General features: G+C 36.1%; 1 protein-coding gene across 6 annotated transcripts in view; it reads right to left on the bottom strand.

The window, feature by feature from the left end:
* The window catches only part of CMC1 (C-X9-C motif containing 1), a 50281-nt gene that overhangs the window by 32028 nt on the left and 4576 nt on the right, over positions 1 to 13677 (bottom strand). For 2 of the 6 annotated variants that reach the window (XM_063325226.1, XM_063325229.1), the window contains one exon: positions 6414 to 6506. The exons of 1 other annotated variant lie outside the window; for it this stretch is intronic. In XM_063325226.1, coding sequence (XP_063181296.1) covers positions 6414 to 6506 — 93 coding nt within the window. Of the gene's footprint in view, positions 1 to 6413; positions 6507 to 7570; positions 7722 to 7780; positions 7813 to 8127; positions 8232 to 13677 lie in introns of all 6 variants that reach the window. 3 more of the 6 variants (XM_063325228.1, XM_063325227.1, XM_063325231.1) reach the window with 3 other exon arrangements.

Below are 13677 nucleotides of genomic sequence, written 5' to 3'. Positions count from 1 at the left end.
GAAAGTATATATAACAGGACTTTTTTTTTTTTAAGGAATATCTAAAGGTGTGCTTGGAAATTTAAATATGCAGCATCGCATGTAGTTCAATCAGAAATTTTGTTGGTTTTATGGGCCTTGATGTGTCAGGTGTAAGGGTCACGGTCTAGAGCAGGTGGCCCCTACGGGGACAGAGATAATGTCAGTGACAGGACTGTTGAGTAACTGCACATTATCAAAACTCTGGTTGACACTGGTCATGCTATACTGTAGAGAAGCCTGCAGTAGTGTTGCATCCCATCATTTTCACTAAGTATCAACATGAGCCCTGAGGAGGAGAGGGATAGTGGGGAAACTGGAGAATGGGAGGAGGGTGGCTGCTTGGAAATGTGCTTTTCCAGCCACACTTTCCAAATCATTTTTTAAAGCCTTGCCAAGTATCAAGAGCTTTTTCATCAATGTGAATCCAGTTGCCTTAATTACACAGTTCCTATGGACAACAGAACCAACGTTAACAGTTTTCTCCAGGGAAGGTCCTCAATGTAGCACAGGTGAAAACATCCCCCTTTTGTCTCATTAACAAGAAAAAAAAAAGCAGGGGGGAGGGGGGACAGAACAACTTGTCATCTTGGCCAAATGAGTATCTCCTACAACAAGCTTCAAATAAGAAATGGCCACATTCTTGTTTGCAGAGTCACAAGCAGGATCAGGTCTTCAATCATCCAAATTGTTTCCCTTACCCTTACTTCACTGTCTTCCTAATGACAGAACCAGACTGATTTGAACTATCTATCCCTGTATTCACCCTGAAAATTATGTAGCTCAGTTTCCTACATGAACTTGGGAGCCTTACAAATGAGTCACAATTACAGAAGACATTTGCAAGTCAGTCTTCCTGACCTTGAAAGGCCCAAACCCAGACCATGTATCAGTAGTAGACAGCAAAATTTAGAAGAAAAAAGTTTAGAACTAAAAGCCCTTGTCTCTGGAGCAAGATTGTTTTTCTCCCAGCAAAAAAAGTGTGAGGTTTTGGAAGGTGGGCAGAATTGCTTTATAATAAAACAAATACACAAAACATTTACAACAAGTATAACACAAAATTATGATCTCATGACTGACTCGGTGATCCAGAAATTTATTTTCGGGATCTCAAGGTCTTCAGAGTCTAAACCCACAACCTGTCATTCAGTTGTCTCTCTTTTTATTTTCCAAGCCAAGTAACCCAAAATGAAACTGAACTGAGCATACAATCTCTAAAGTTTTTGTCCTTAAAGTTCTTCTCTACCTAAACCCGTCAAGTTAAGTTTCATAAGTGCTAACTCTGAACAGAGTAAGTGCTCTTAAGAAATGGAGAAACATGTCTGTAGATGTGATCAAGATCAACCAAAGCAGCTTTTTTTTTTAGTGAGTGTCCCTAGTTTCAGAGCAGAGGGGAGTCATGGAAAGCACAGCTAGATGAAACTACAGAAGTTTTGATAAGCTAAAGATAAACCTTCTGATGAAAAATCCTAACTTCAGGTTCCTGAAATTTGCTGATTTTGCTTTAAAGAAGTTTACTCAACTTAAAATTTTATAACTGGAAATCAAAGACAAAAACTTGATCATTTTAAAAGAAAACAGCTTGCTTAAGAAATTATTTCATAAAAGCAATGGATGAGACAATGGCAAATAAATGTTCCTTTTGAATATTTCAGTTTGCAAGCACGTATTTTTATATGCCAAGGACAAAATGATACAGAAATACATGGTTTTAATATTATTTCAGATGAACTCATGCTGCAGTTTGTACAAATACAGTAAAAAGTTCCTGTATGACAATGTTGTTTGGTTTTTTTATTTGCTTGTTTTTTACGACACTTTTGATACTGCTATAATAGCCCACAGTTTCACACAAATACAGTGCATGAATATTAACACAATAAAGCATATTTACATAATGGTCATGGAAAATTGACTAATGTTTTGCAGAAAGCATATTTATCCTCTTAACAAAGCAACTAATATATCCGTTTTCACTGAAAAAATGCCTGAAAATCTTAAACACGCAGAAATTATTCTGCAACTGAGATGTACTAAATTCTTGAGAAATATGCAGCACAGAAGAACTATACTGGAACAATCGAAAAAAGTTCAAAGTAAATTTAAACAATCTAAGTAAAATTAAATTGGACTAGAGACAATACTTAACTGTTTTTAAAAATTATCAGATGTACACATTTTCATGGTTATTTCATCCCTAAGCTATTTTGGTATGCCAACAATAAAGCACAGCAACGGGTCACCCATTTAAGCATGCTAGGGTAACAGGATCACCTCTTGAGTTAACAAAACCTTTATTTTCTATTTATTTTTTAACCCTTGGGGTTTCTTTTCCCTGGATGGCTCTTGAACACGTGCTGGACAGGCTGTCATTACTTGCATTATTAGCTCTGATAAGCACACAGCTCTAGGTGGTATAGCTGCAGGCTAAGGTAACGGACTGTATACAGATGGACCCCCATCCTCATGCAGAGCACTATTGAATGTATAGGGGCTCCCCATAGGGACACATATGAACCAAGTGTGATCAAGTAAATTGTAAAGGCCCATACTTGTAGAATAGCTTTATTTCCTATATTACCAATGCATTTACCACAATTTCCTAAAGGCAAAACGAAACAAAGGTATATTAATAGGAGTTATTCAAACAAAATTAACATAAAGCAGAAAAATCCTACACTGAAAGCAAGTTAAATGAGTAGCTATGCCACTTAGTGTAAACAGCACAATTTCATGCACATGTGTACATTCTGTAGCACACAAACCGGATTGCAGCAGTTTTGATTACTTAATTACACAGTTTATGTTCATAGCTTATAATTGTTTACAGCATAAAACCCATAGCCTATTTATTCTGATTAACACCTATCCCTCTATACTAACAAGACAAATTTATTCCAGGAATAATTTTGCAATGGATTTAAGAGATAATAAATTCTCTTTTCCACAAAACTGCTTAAGCTTCATTTCCCATGGTTTGGTCTCTCCACCCCCTTCCCCCCCTCACCGACATTAAAAGGTGTGCAACCAAATAGCTGAACTGATGCTACCACTTTTTTTTTTTTAATAGAGATACCAATGTGGATTTTGCTTGTCTGTTTGATCATAAAAATTGCATCAGAAGTATTCAGTTTCCACCTCTAACTTCCACACAATTTGATCAATGCTGGCTTACAGGTGACAGAAATGAAGGGGAGACAGGTGCATCTACAAACCTCACTTTCCTGAAGATACACAACTGTACTCTATTCAGGAGAATGAAGAAAAAAAATTCTAGTTTTGCTTAACAACACAAGAAAAAAAAAAAGGTAGCATTTTGCTTTAAAATTTACAGAGGCAAAAGCATGGAGAAGCTGTAAGGTAATGGTCCACAACTCACATCTCAATAATCTCCAATATTTTCTGCTGTCACTGAAAATTAAATGCTGGAAGTCCTCATCTTACACAGAGAAAGTTCAGAGGAGAAACACACACACACATCCCTTTGGTCTACCCCCAAAGAAAATTATACAAATAGTATGTTCTCAAATTATTTTTAATTTATATCCTCTTTCAATGACCCACAGTACTGCAATTGCTTTTCCTCTTCATTTTTTTCCCCAACAGGTATAGAGTTCAAAGTAAAATTGACTCAACTATCATTCAAATGAAAAAAAAAAGATGTATTAAGTCCTTCTGGCAGTGCTGGAAATACCTGTCATGTGATGCCACTTTCCTATGGCAGATATTTCCAACTCTTTTACCACTTTCTCATCTCAAAATTGTTATAACACTACTCCTTTATGTCTTTTGGGGAACCACTAAAAGCAGCTGCTCAAAAATATGCTGGTCCACTTTAACTAGACTTGACCCTAAACCTAGTGATAAATGTCTAGAAGCCTCCTTTGAAGTTTCCTAATTAATAGTGGAAGACAAAAAGCCACATACCATTGGGGAAACAACTGTTCTTCCTGCCATGGTAAAAATTGCTGAAATAATACAAGCAAAACAATATGGCAACAAACTAAAATGCACTCCTTTGTCAGCAAATACTGTTGGAAGATGCATAGAAGACACTGCTGAAGATTTGAAGAAACAATTATTAGAATAAGTTACACAGTGTGGGAGTTTTGCTATATAGTTGGATCAAAGTACAGATGTTTCTAACTTCTCTTAGTTTCAGTATTTGCATCTCAATAATGAAATGCACAAAGAACTTTTTTTTCGTGATCCCCTAAAGGAGAACTGCAGTGGAGAAGATATACTCTCAACAGGAAATGGCTTCTTTAATAAAAACCAATGTTTTATGGAAAAACGGTGCAGTTGTAACCACTGATGGAGTAGCTGCTTTGACTGGAATAAAAAAGGGAATCCAGGGCAAGGTTACAGAGATAGTACCACATGTGGAACTCCTTCAGTCCATCACTCACAGGCAGCTATTGCAGCCAAGAAGGTGGAGCCAGGAGTGCACAGTGCACAGGCTGACATCAACGTGGTTAACTTTATAAAAACAAGCCTTTCGAATAGCAGCATCTTTACCAGACTTTGCAATGAGATGAGGAGGGACCATGAAAATCTCTTGTACCACACAGAGGTTTGCTGCTTATCTTGCAGGAAAGTGCTTAAAAGAGTTGTCAAACTACACATTCTTCTTTTACAAAAAGACAAGTGTTTGAATGTTGCTGACCTTTCCGGTGATGACAGGTGGCTCTGAGTAGTTTGCTATCTAGCAGGTATTTCCAAAAAAATAAACACACATAATATGTCCCTTCAAAGTGAAGCTGATGTTTTACCAATGAGTGAGAAAGTAACCGCTTCTCAAAAGAGGCTCGTGCTATGAAGAGCACATTTTGAAAACAGATGTTTGGATATGTTCCCCTGATTATGTGATTTTTGTTTTGTTTTTGTTGATGAACGAAATGCGAGTGCATCACCTATAAAAACCTCTCATGTCTGTACACTTTAAAGAGACAGAATTTTCTAACCTATTTAGAAGTATTCCAAATGAGAGTTTCAGTGGTTTTTGAACCTATTTCATAAAAATATAAACGTGCTACATCTGATTAGTTTGGAAGAACGACTGATTGACATCAGGAAAAATGATCATTTATTAGCCCAATTTCAAGCAAAACCTTTGCCTAATTGGTGAATGGGATTGAAAAATTAATATCACGATTTAGTAAGTGCAGGCAACAATGCACTTCTTCCATTGGGATCTATGCATCTTTGTGAGGTATCTTTTTCAGCTATGGCACCCATTAAAACCAGGTATTGAAATAACCTGAAGTTAGAATCAGACCTTCAAATTGTTGTATCACAAAGTATTTAAAAAAAAAAAAAGAAGATATTCAATCATATAGCTCTCAATAAAAATATTGTTATTAATAGTAATATTTTTAGAGCATAAAGGGGTTTGTACCATTTCAGAAATAACATAAAAATTAGTCTAGAGTACTGTTTATTTTATCTTTATCTCATCCTTTTTAAATTTCTATTTTTGTGTTTCATAATGTACATTATATACTAGTACAGTGGTACATGTATATAATTTATAAATAGACATATGTTGTGATAGTACGCTTAGAAATTTTTTACTGATGGGTGCACAATCAAAAAAGTTTAGAGAGCAAAGATCTAGATGACAAGAGACAAGTGCCCTCTGTTAAACGCAAGCCACTTGAATAGAATAATTCTGGGGCCTTTTTTTTTTTTTTTTTTTTTAAATTCTTACATCCCTCTTACAGCAACTTTCTCAGCTAACCTGTGTGTAAGTAGCTGTATCTTTCTGGTACTTCAAAAAGTTCCAGATTTCTTCCAGGAATATATGAATAGCTGGGTGTCAGAAGAAGTGGTGGTACCCAACTTTAAAGAGTTTTTGTCCAGTACTCTTCAAAAGAAAATGGAAACATGCAAAAGTGGACTGTATCATCCAATTTCAACGTCTGTCTAGTAACACGTGTGTGTTTATGTGCATGTATCATTAAAATACTGGGGCAAGGAACAGATGCAGTTAGTTGGGAATATTTAAATTAATTTATCATAATAAGGGAGGCCCTAACTGAAGGCTCACATAAGGCAATTCCATTTATATATGTATCAAATATTACGCACAGGAATATAGTAACTCTTGTGTTGCTTTGTCATCACATAGTCTAGACTGAGATGTGGGAAGTTTTGTATTGATCATACTAAATTCCACAGGCCTTGAGAACAAGTCATTTTGGAAGACAGTCCACATCACCAAGCAGCAAAGCCAACACATCAGATTTATATGCTTTACTACTGGCTTCACTGTGAACAGATAAGATGCAGATCATACATATTAATTCTCTGACTACTTGACTTCAAAAAAAAGGATTATATTCAGGGCACAAAAGTGAAAACATCTCATCTCCCAATGAATATTTGACTCTTACCTTGCACTTTATCTGAACACAGCTCCTTGGCTCGCTCCCTCATTATTTGTGGAATCAAAACGTCTTTTTCTACATGTCTCAGCTTAGAATTTTCTGCAAAAAATAGGGAAAAAATTTTTTTCTTATCTATACGTCAGAGAAAGCCAGTCTACAGAAATAACACAGTGTTATTTACATAACATACACTAGTATACAAAAACTGTCACAAGCTAGCAGCACAAAGTACCATGGAAGGACCACACAGATCAAAAGGCAGGAAAGTCCAAGATGTAAAATCGCTCATATACAAATATGAGCATTACCCTAAATATTTCTGTTCTGTTCAATGTGCACAATGAACCAAAACTAAAGGAGAAAGTTCTGGCAGCACATTCTAATTTCTCCCTTACTAAATATAAGGTCTTCATACAGACCACACAAAGGCTGAGAATTACTTTTATTTCAGGATACTAGTATTTTTCTATGTACGTTATCTGTACAAACTGGATTTTTTACTCACCGTCAGAAGCCAGATATTAGACCACAACCTGAAATGTGTATTGCTACATGGAAGACCTCAGGTTCTTTAAAAAAAAAACCTCAGAAGCCTCTCAATTGAGGAGCTAGGAGTTTTTCCATTGAGAAATTCAACTTAACAAGAACAAACGCTGTTACCTGAATTCTGTGCTTAAAAGTACAGTTGCAGTTTGCTTTCAGTTGTCTCAAAACAGAATTCAGTACTATGAGTACAGGTAGTGATTTTGAACAGTTAAACAACACAGACCATTTAGAAAAAAAATACTGCATTTCCAAATCCACTTTCTTCAAAACAAAAGGATGAGAATTTATCAAGCACAGCTTTTTACTTCTTAGCTTCTGAGTTAAAAACCCTTTAAAGGACATTTGTTCAGAACGTTGTATAGTCCAACACAGTTATACCAAATATCTGGTTTTCCTCCTCAAACACACTATTATTCACCCTTTGATGTTGATATTGCACTTCAGATATATAGCATCAGCTATTCACATTATGAAAACTGTACTGTCAGATACACCGTTATTTTGAGTGACAACAATTTCATTTTAAAATTGCTAATAAAAAAATCTAGATGAAATGAAAGAAATTAAAAGTATGATGTATTGAAATTAAGGAAAGAAGTAAAATTTAGGTTACATACCGCTTTCAAACACTATTTTTCAGAGCACCTTCAGTTACTTCTAGATCAAAAGGCAACAGACTAACATTTCTCTAGTCATTTTTAAGTCATCTTTTAAAGTTTACTAATTCTATGAGGTTACACAGTGTTGAAAGGATATTACTGGGGGAATCTGGCAACAAAACAGAGGATTACAATGAGCAATATACAGAATCTGAACTGAAGACTTACATTTCTCCTCAAAAATGTCTTACTTGGAATCTCTACAGTAAAGAAAAGAAAATAAAGAGTCTTCTCTAAATACAAGAAAAATACCAAACACAAATAGCTCACAACTTAGATTTGCTTCTATGCTCTGATTTTCATGACTGAGATGAAATAATTACAATTTAATATCCTTCATTTTAACTTCCTGCAGAATATCATTGCAATTACTGTACCGAGCATCTATTATGTTACAGACAACACAAAGACATCATAAAACTTTTAACCACATTTTTTAAAAAGGACAAATCAGTTCAGCTGAATGACATGGCAGGAAAGAGCACCAGCAAGCTACGTGCCTCAGCTCTACTAACTTCGGTCAAAGCAAGCGGGCACTGCAGCAGTCCTGCCGCTCCTGATCCCTTGGAGGCTCTTTTCCCTCTGCCCACACAGATGTGCTCTGCAGCCCTGTGGTGAACTGAAAGGGGAAGTTAATTTGGTTTAAAGGTAAATAAATTTATTGCCAGGCAATTTTTCAGCTAACTAAATTCTCTGATCCAGTTCACTGTATAACTGCACAAATGGCCCATGATAGTGACACTAGGACAAGAAGGAAGACTTCACTGTCATGAGTACCACCAGCTCAAATTATAGCCTAAGCTTCCCCCTTTTTTAAAAAAAAAATTTAGTTAGTTATACTGATGCTTAGAGTAGGCAGAAACCAAACTGATCAATGAATGTGGATACAGACAAGCAAGTGGGTTGCTAGCTGCCAGCAAAAGGGAAGTTTTAATAGTCCCCCGTTGCCCTCCTTCACCCCCATCACATCAGTGCTATTATGCACTTAAACCACACAGCAAATGACCAGTTCAAGACAAAAAGCTAACTCAAATACATGCAAAAAAGTGCTTCTCAAACTGGTTTACACTTTGGAGTAACTACATCTACTTATCAGAGTTCTAACAGTTACTTCATTTAACTTTTATACCCTAGCATATATGGAAATGTAGCAGACAGCATGGAAGCATTTAGGGCCTGGGAAGGGCGGCTGGCAGAGCTGGCTAGAGGCAACCAGTTCCCACAACAGCAGCAGCACAGGGCTCCAAGGAAAGGATCACACACACACTACTGACAAAGAGGAGATGAGAACAGGAGTACAACAGAAGGCTAGAAAGGAAACAAGACAAGGGCATCCAAAAAATGAACAAACCCCCCCCCCAAAAAAAAAGAAAAGGTGGCCCTGTTATCCTGGAACAGACAAAAAGGATTTTTGGGTCTTAGCTTAGCTTAAGCACCTAAATTTCTGTTTGATTTCAAAAGGAAAGGGGCATAAGACTGATAGCAAGATGTAGCTGTACTGGTATTAACACCAGCTCAACCAGAACCACGACAGAGCTGCGCTCCAGGCAAACTGCCTCAGTTTAGTCCCATGTTGCCAAACCTGCACATGCTGAAAATGCAGGAAGAAGAGGGTACATCAGGACACATGGTAATCTCCAGTACAAAGAACAAGAAGAGAGCTACAACAGTAATTCAAAGGTAATTATTCAATGGTATAAAGGAAAAAGGAATAAAGACACTTATTATCTCATCTACAGTTTTTAAAAGAATGTTTGTGGGTAAGTATCAGTTTTTAAATCAAGAAAAGCATAAGCAGTTCAAATCATCTTATAATGTCTAGGAGGCAGTTTTAGGCACCTGGGTGCAACCACCTGTCCAAATAGCTCAAATGCAGTGGTTCAGTTTGGACAGTACTGTATCTACTTATGAGTTTCAATTGTAATGCCTTAAGTATTTTAATATTTTCCCTTGATTCTAAACTATCCATTGCATTACAATTACAGTGATTTTTCCTTCAAGGATCTTAAAACATATTTACTGAAGTTGGTATACCTAGCATTTACACAAAATATTAAATAAAAATAAAGCACAAATATTAACAATACCAGATATCAGGTAGAAAGATATGTTTACATGCAGAGTAACGCATTTCTGATACCAACATATAAGTACTTGCAAGGAGATCATCATCAATCCAACCTAATCAGCTCTGCAGTAACATATATGGCAAGAACTTTCAAAGAAACAACACCTCAGAAGCAAGACTTCATCAAAAAACATGAGACAGCCATGATGTGAAACCATCAATTCCTTTTGCCTTTTTTCAACTATATTACAGTTTCTAGAATAATAAGTACATTTTTCCTTTTTGAAAGTTCACTATTCTGCACTAAGAAAGATGATTCTTATTCTAATGCCAGATTTGCAGCAGACTAGTCCCTCAGAAGAATCTGCATTACAACAAACCTACTACTGTTTTATTTTCTCTTAAAAACATTAATAAAATTATCCCCAGACAAGCAAGATATATGTTTTCCTACAGTTTGCCTTCTGCATTTGAAAGCCAATACCTTTGGTTCCTACCCACATCCTCCACACACTTTACCTGGTCTTATGGGTAGGCTGTTTTGAGACGATCATGGCTTTGGCCACAAAGAGAACCAAAAAGACCATGCTAGCTCTAGGCTTCCAGGGGGCCAGACAAATGTTAGCAGCAGCTTTTCCTCAGCTTTTCCTCAGCCATGTTTGTTAGAGCAACTTAATACTCAGAGTCTACCTTTACCTTAACCTTACATTCTGTTGAAATTTGCTAGTATCATCAAACATTACAAGGGACAGATGGATGAACGCTAATGGATGGAAGCTAATTAAGTAAAGGTTACAAAGAGCAGACTATATAGATTTAACAGTAAAAACTAAGTATTTTGTAAAAATATACACATAAGTTAAGCCAGAATGCAGGCTTGCAGGTGTTAGAGCATCTAAGTCACTAGCTCCTTGAAAATGTGAATAAGGCTACAGGCAAGGAATCTGTACGGTGAAACTGCTGAATGTTTCCTAAAGACAAGAGATGAGCGCGTTCCAGAATGCTGCCGCTCCTCGTGGGGACTAGGAACAGAGGAGAGGATAAACAATGGGTATAGAGGTTATAAGCTTGCGGTTGACAGGAAAAAAAGAAAAAAGACAGAAGGGGAGAAAACTACACAAAAGTGAGTATCTCTATGAAAGAGAAATTGTCTTCTGTACCACCTCAGCTCAGTGTAAAGAATTAAAGGAAGGAGCAAGAGATTACTAAACTGGGAGATATCACTATTCAGCAAAACATTAAGAATGCATTTAAGACTTTCATTTTTTTTACAAATAAAATCTGTGGGTTTTGGCAAATCTCAATGCTTGAAATGGTTCTCTGGTTGCATACAATATCTAGGGCACAAGACTACAATTGTAATAGTTTTCTGTGGTTGATCAAAACCCTCAGCTGCAAAAGCTATTGCCATGGAAGGCCAAGGACCACAGCCAATCAGTTTAACAGTTTTCATTATTTTTGTAAAAATGGCCAAAAAAAAAAAATCATGAAATAAATGCATCAGTAGGAACAACAGCGTCACAACCACTAGAACAGCACAGAATACACATCAAATTCAATCCATATGGAAGATGGGAAAACAGATGATGAATACTTTCCTGGCTTCCTTGCCTCTCACCACTGGAACCAGGAAAGCCTTGAGAAAGAGAGGACCACGGTGTAGACCTGTGCTGTATGCACAAGACCTTTAAGAGGACTAGAGGAGAATGAAACACAAAGCTGCTTTACAGTTCTAATCACGAAAGGGACTGTAGTGGCTTGTCATATTAATTAGAAGACTATTACAAAAAGGGGACACCAAGACAAAATTTTTTCTAGAAGAGTGTCCTGAGAAAAGTCTTATCATCTCCCCTCTTCATTCAACACAGCTGGTAACTGACTTATTCACCCCCTTGCCACTGTGTCCTCCTGGTAGTTTACAGCTCTCCTTTCATCTCCCTCATGACTTCAGGTAGCAGGGACATAGATTACTCAGAAAAGATGAGGAAAAAAATTGAAAACTTGTCTACCCAGATATTTACAGAAGCCTCATACCTTCTGCATCCAAGAGAAGGCGAGTCAAGTGATTCCAGTAATAGTTTTTGAAACCTGCATTTCTCATTATACCACCAGTAATTTGGATTTTCTTGGTTCTGTTTACCTATGCACGTTTTTAAAAAACAGTTCAAAGCAGTACTTTAAACACTATAGCTATTTCAGTAAGAATCACAGGATACATGAAGAACAGAGAAAGTTTTAGTAAGTTTTTAACATTTTCATTAGCAACTGTTACATCCCATGTTTTTCTTGAAGTCCCAGTTACATCAACTTTTAGACATCAGTTATGTTATTTACTAGCAAAAATGCTGTAGAAAGTTCAATCAAGGTTCAAGAATCCAAGTTAAAAAAATAAAACACTCTTCAAAATATAAACATTTTAAAACAATCACTTTCATTATTTTGGGGCCTTGGTTCAGAAACATGGAGCCATAAAAGGGATTATTATTTTTTTTAAATACACCTTACTTTTTTTTTTTTCCTACCAGGTGCTATCAAAGATATGCAGTTGTCAGTGGACGGATTTCTAAGATGCCTTTCTTTTTTAAGCTAAGAAATAGAACTTGAAAACGTACAAACTTCAGCAGCAGAAATAATAAGAGTTATTACAGTGAAAGGGAAGAAAACCAAGAACATACATGCAGAATTCCCGTTCTTTAACTTACACCACATTTAAAGAAAATCTCCACTCTAAAGAAGTGTAACACAGTTCTTTTTCTGGAAGGGAAGGTCTTGCCTTCATCTGTGATAAGCTTACTAAACTTAAGTTTACCAGCCATTCTCTCATTTTTCCATGTGCATATCTATAGTATAAACAACACTTAAAGTTAAGATGGGCTGGAGAACGAATAACAAGTTTATAGCTAAGTTATGTAAGTGCATTAATTTGGGGGATTCAGTTATTTTTCGTATCAGTTGGTAAAAATTATTTCTGTGCTGTAAATATTCTGTTTCATCCCAAAGTTTTGTTTTAAAACGCTTGCCTATGAGCTAATTATAAAACTACACTGAAAAATCACACTTTTATTAATAACAAAAGTAGCAGCACAGTGTTAATTGCATGCTTATTGGCAAACATTCCTTTCATCAATCAGACTATTGGCTCTAGAGGTTCAATTTTTACAAAAATCATTTCAGATTTATTTTAGTGTACTTGTAACAGTGTTTTGAACGGGCAAAGGTAATTATAGCTTACTACTCCAGGAAAAGAATGCGTTCAACTCAAAATTTTCATGTCTCATATTCTGCCTAGCTTACCCATTTTGTATTTAATAAAAGTTACCAATCTTACGTTAATCCATGTGAATGTATTTGCACATGTGGATCATAAAAATAATTATCAATAAAGTCTGTATAATTGAACATATGATCAACTACTTAAAACCTCTATTGTAAAACACTAAGTCACACATCTGAACAAATTAATTTAGAGATACACCCATGAAAGTCATGGAAAGAAAAAAACGTACGTTTCCAAAATCTATGTTTTTTTCCTACAATTGTAACTTTCTGTATTAATGTAATTAATACTTTAAGTACCCAGTGCTGTAGCCTGTGAGGGGGTTACTCTCTTACTGCCAAGAGGTTCATGGGGACAAAATGATAAACAGTTTCAGCATTCTGCTTTGTAACCTTGGTCCCACAAAAACATTCAGGATCCTCTTAAAGGTAATGGACTTTTATCAGTTAAAAACATCTAGTGTAAACTGACTGATGATGGACCAGGCCCAAACACCTTTATGCGTACGTGAAATGCTACTGAATTTGGTAATTTCATTTGCACATACGTGTTTGCATACAAACTAGAGTCTTAGGTACTTTGCTCTCTACTAAGGTTTCAAAGTATAGAAGGACATGAAGTGATGGAAGTGTTATAATCCAAGTGAAACATATGTGATATGCTTCTCTGCGTAGCAATCTTTTTTTTTTTCTTTAAATGTGTAGGAATAGATTTATTTGT

This window comes from Chroicocephalus ridibundus, chromosome 2 (genome assembly GCF_963924245.1).
Source record: "Chroicocephalus ridibundus chromosome 2, bChrRid1.1, whole genome shotgun sequence".
In the NCBI taxonomy this organism is placed as follows: domain Eukaryota; kingdom Metazoa; phylum Chordata; class Aves; order Charadriiformes; family Laridae; genus Chroicocephalus; species Chroicocephalus ridibundus.
This window is presented reverse-complemented; position numbering and strand designations above follow the sequence as displayed.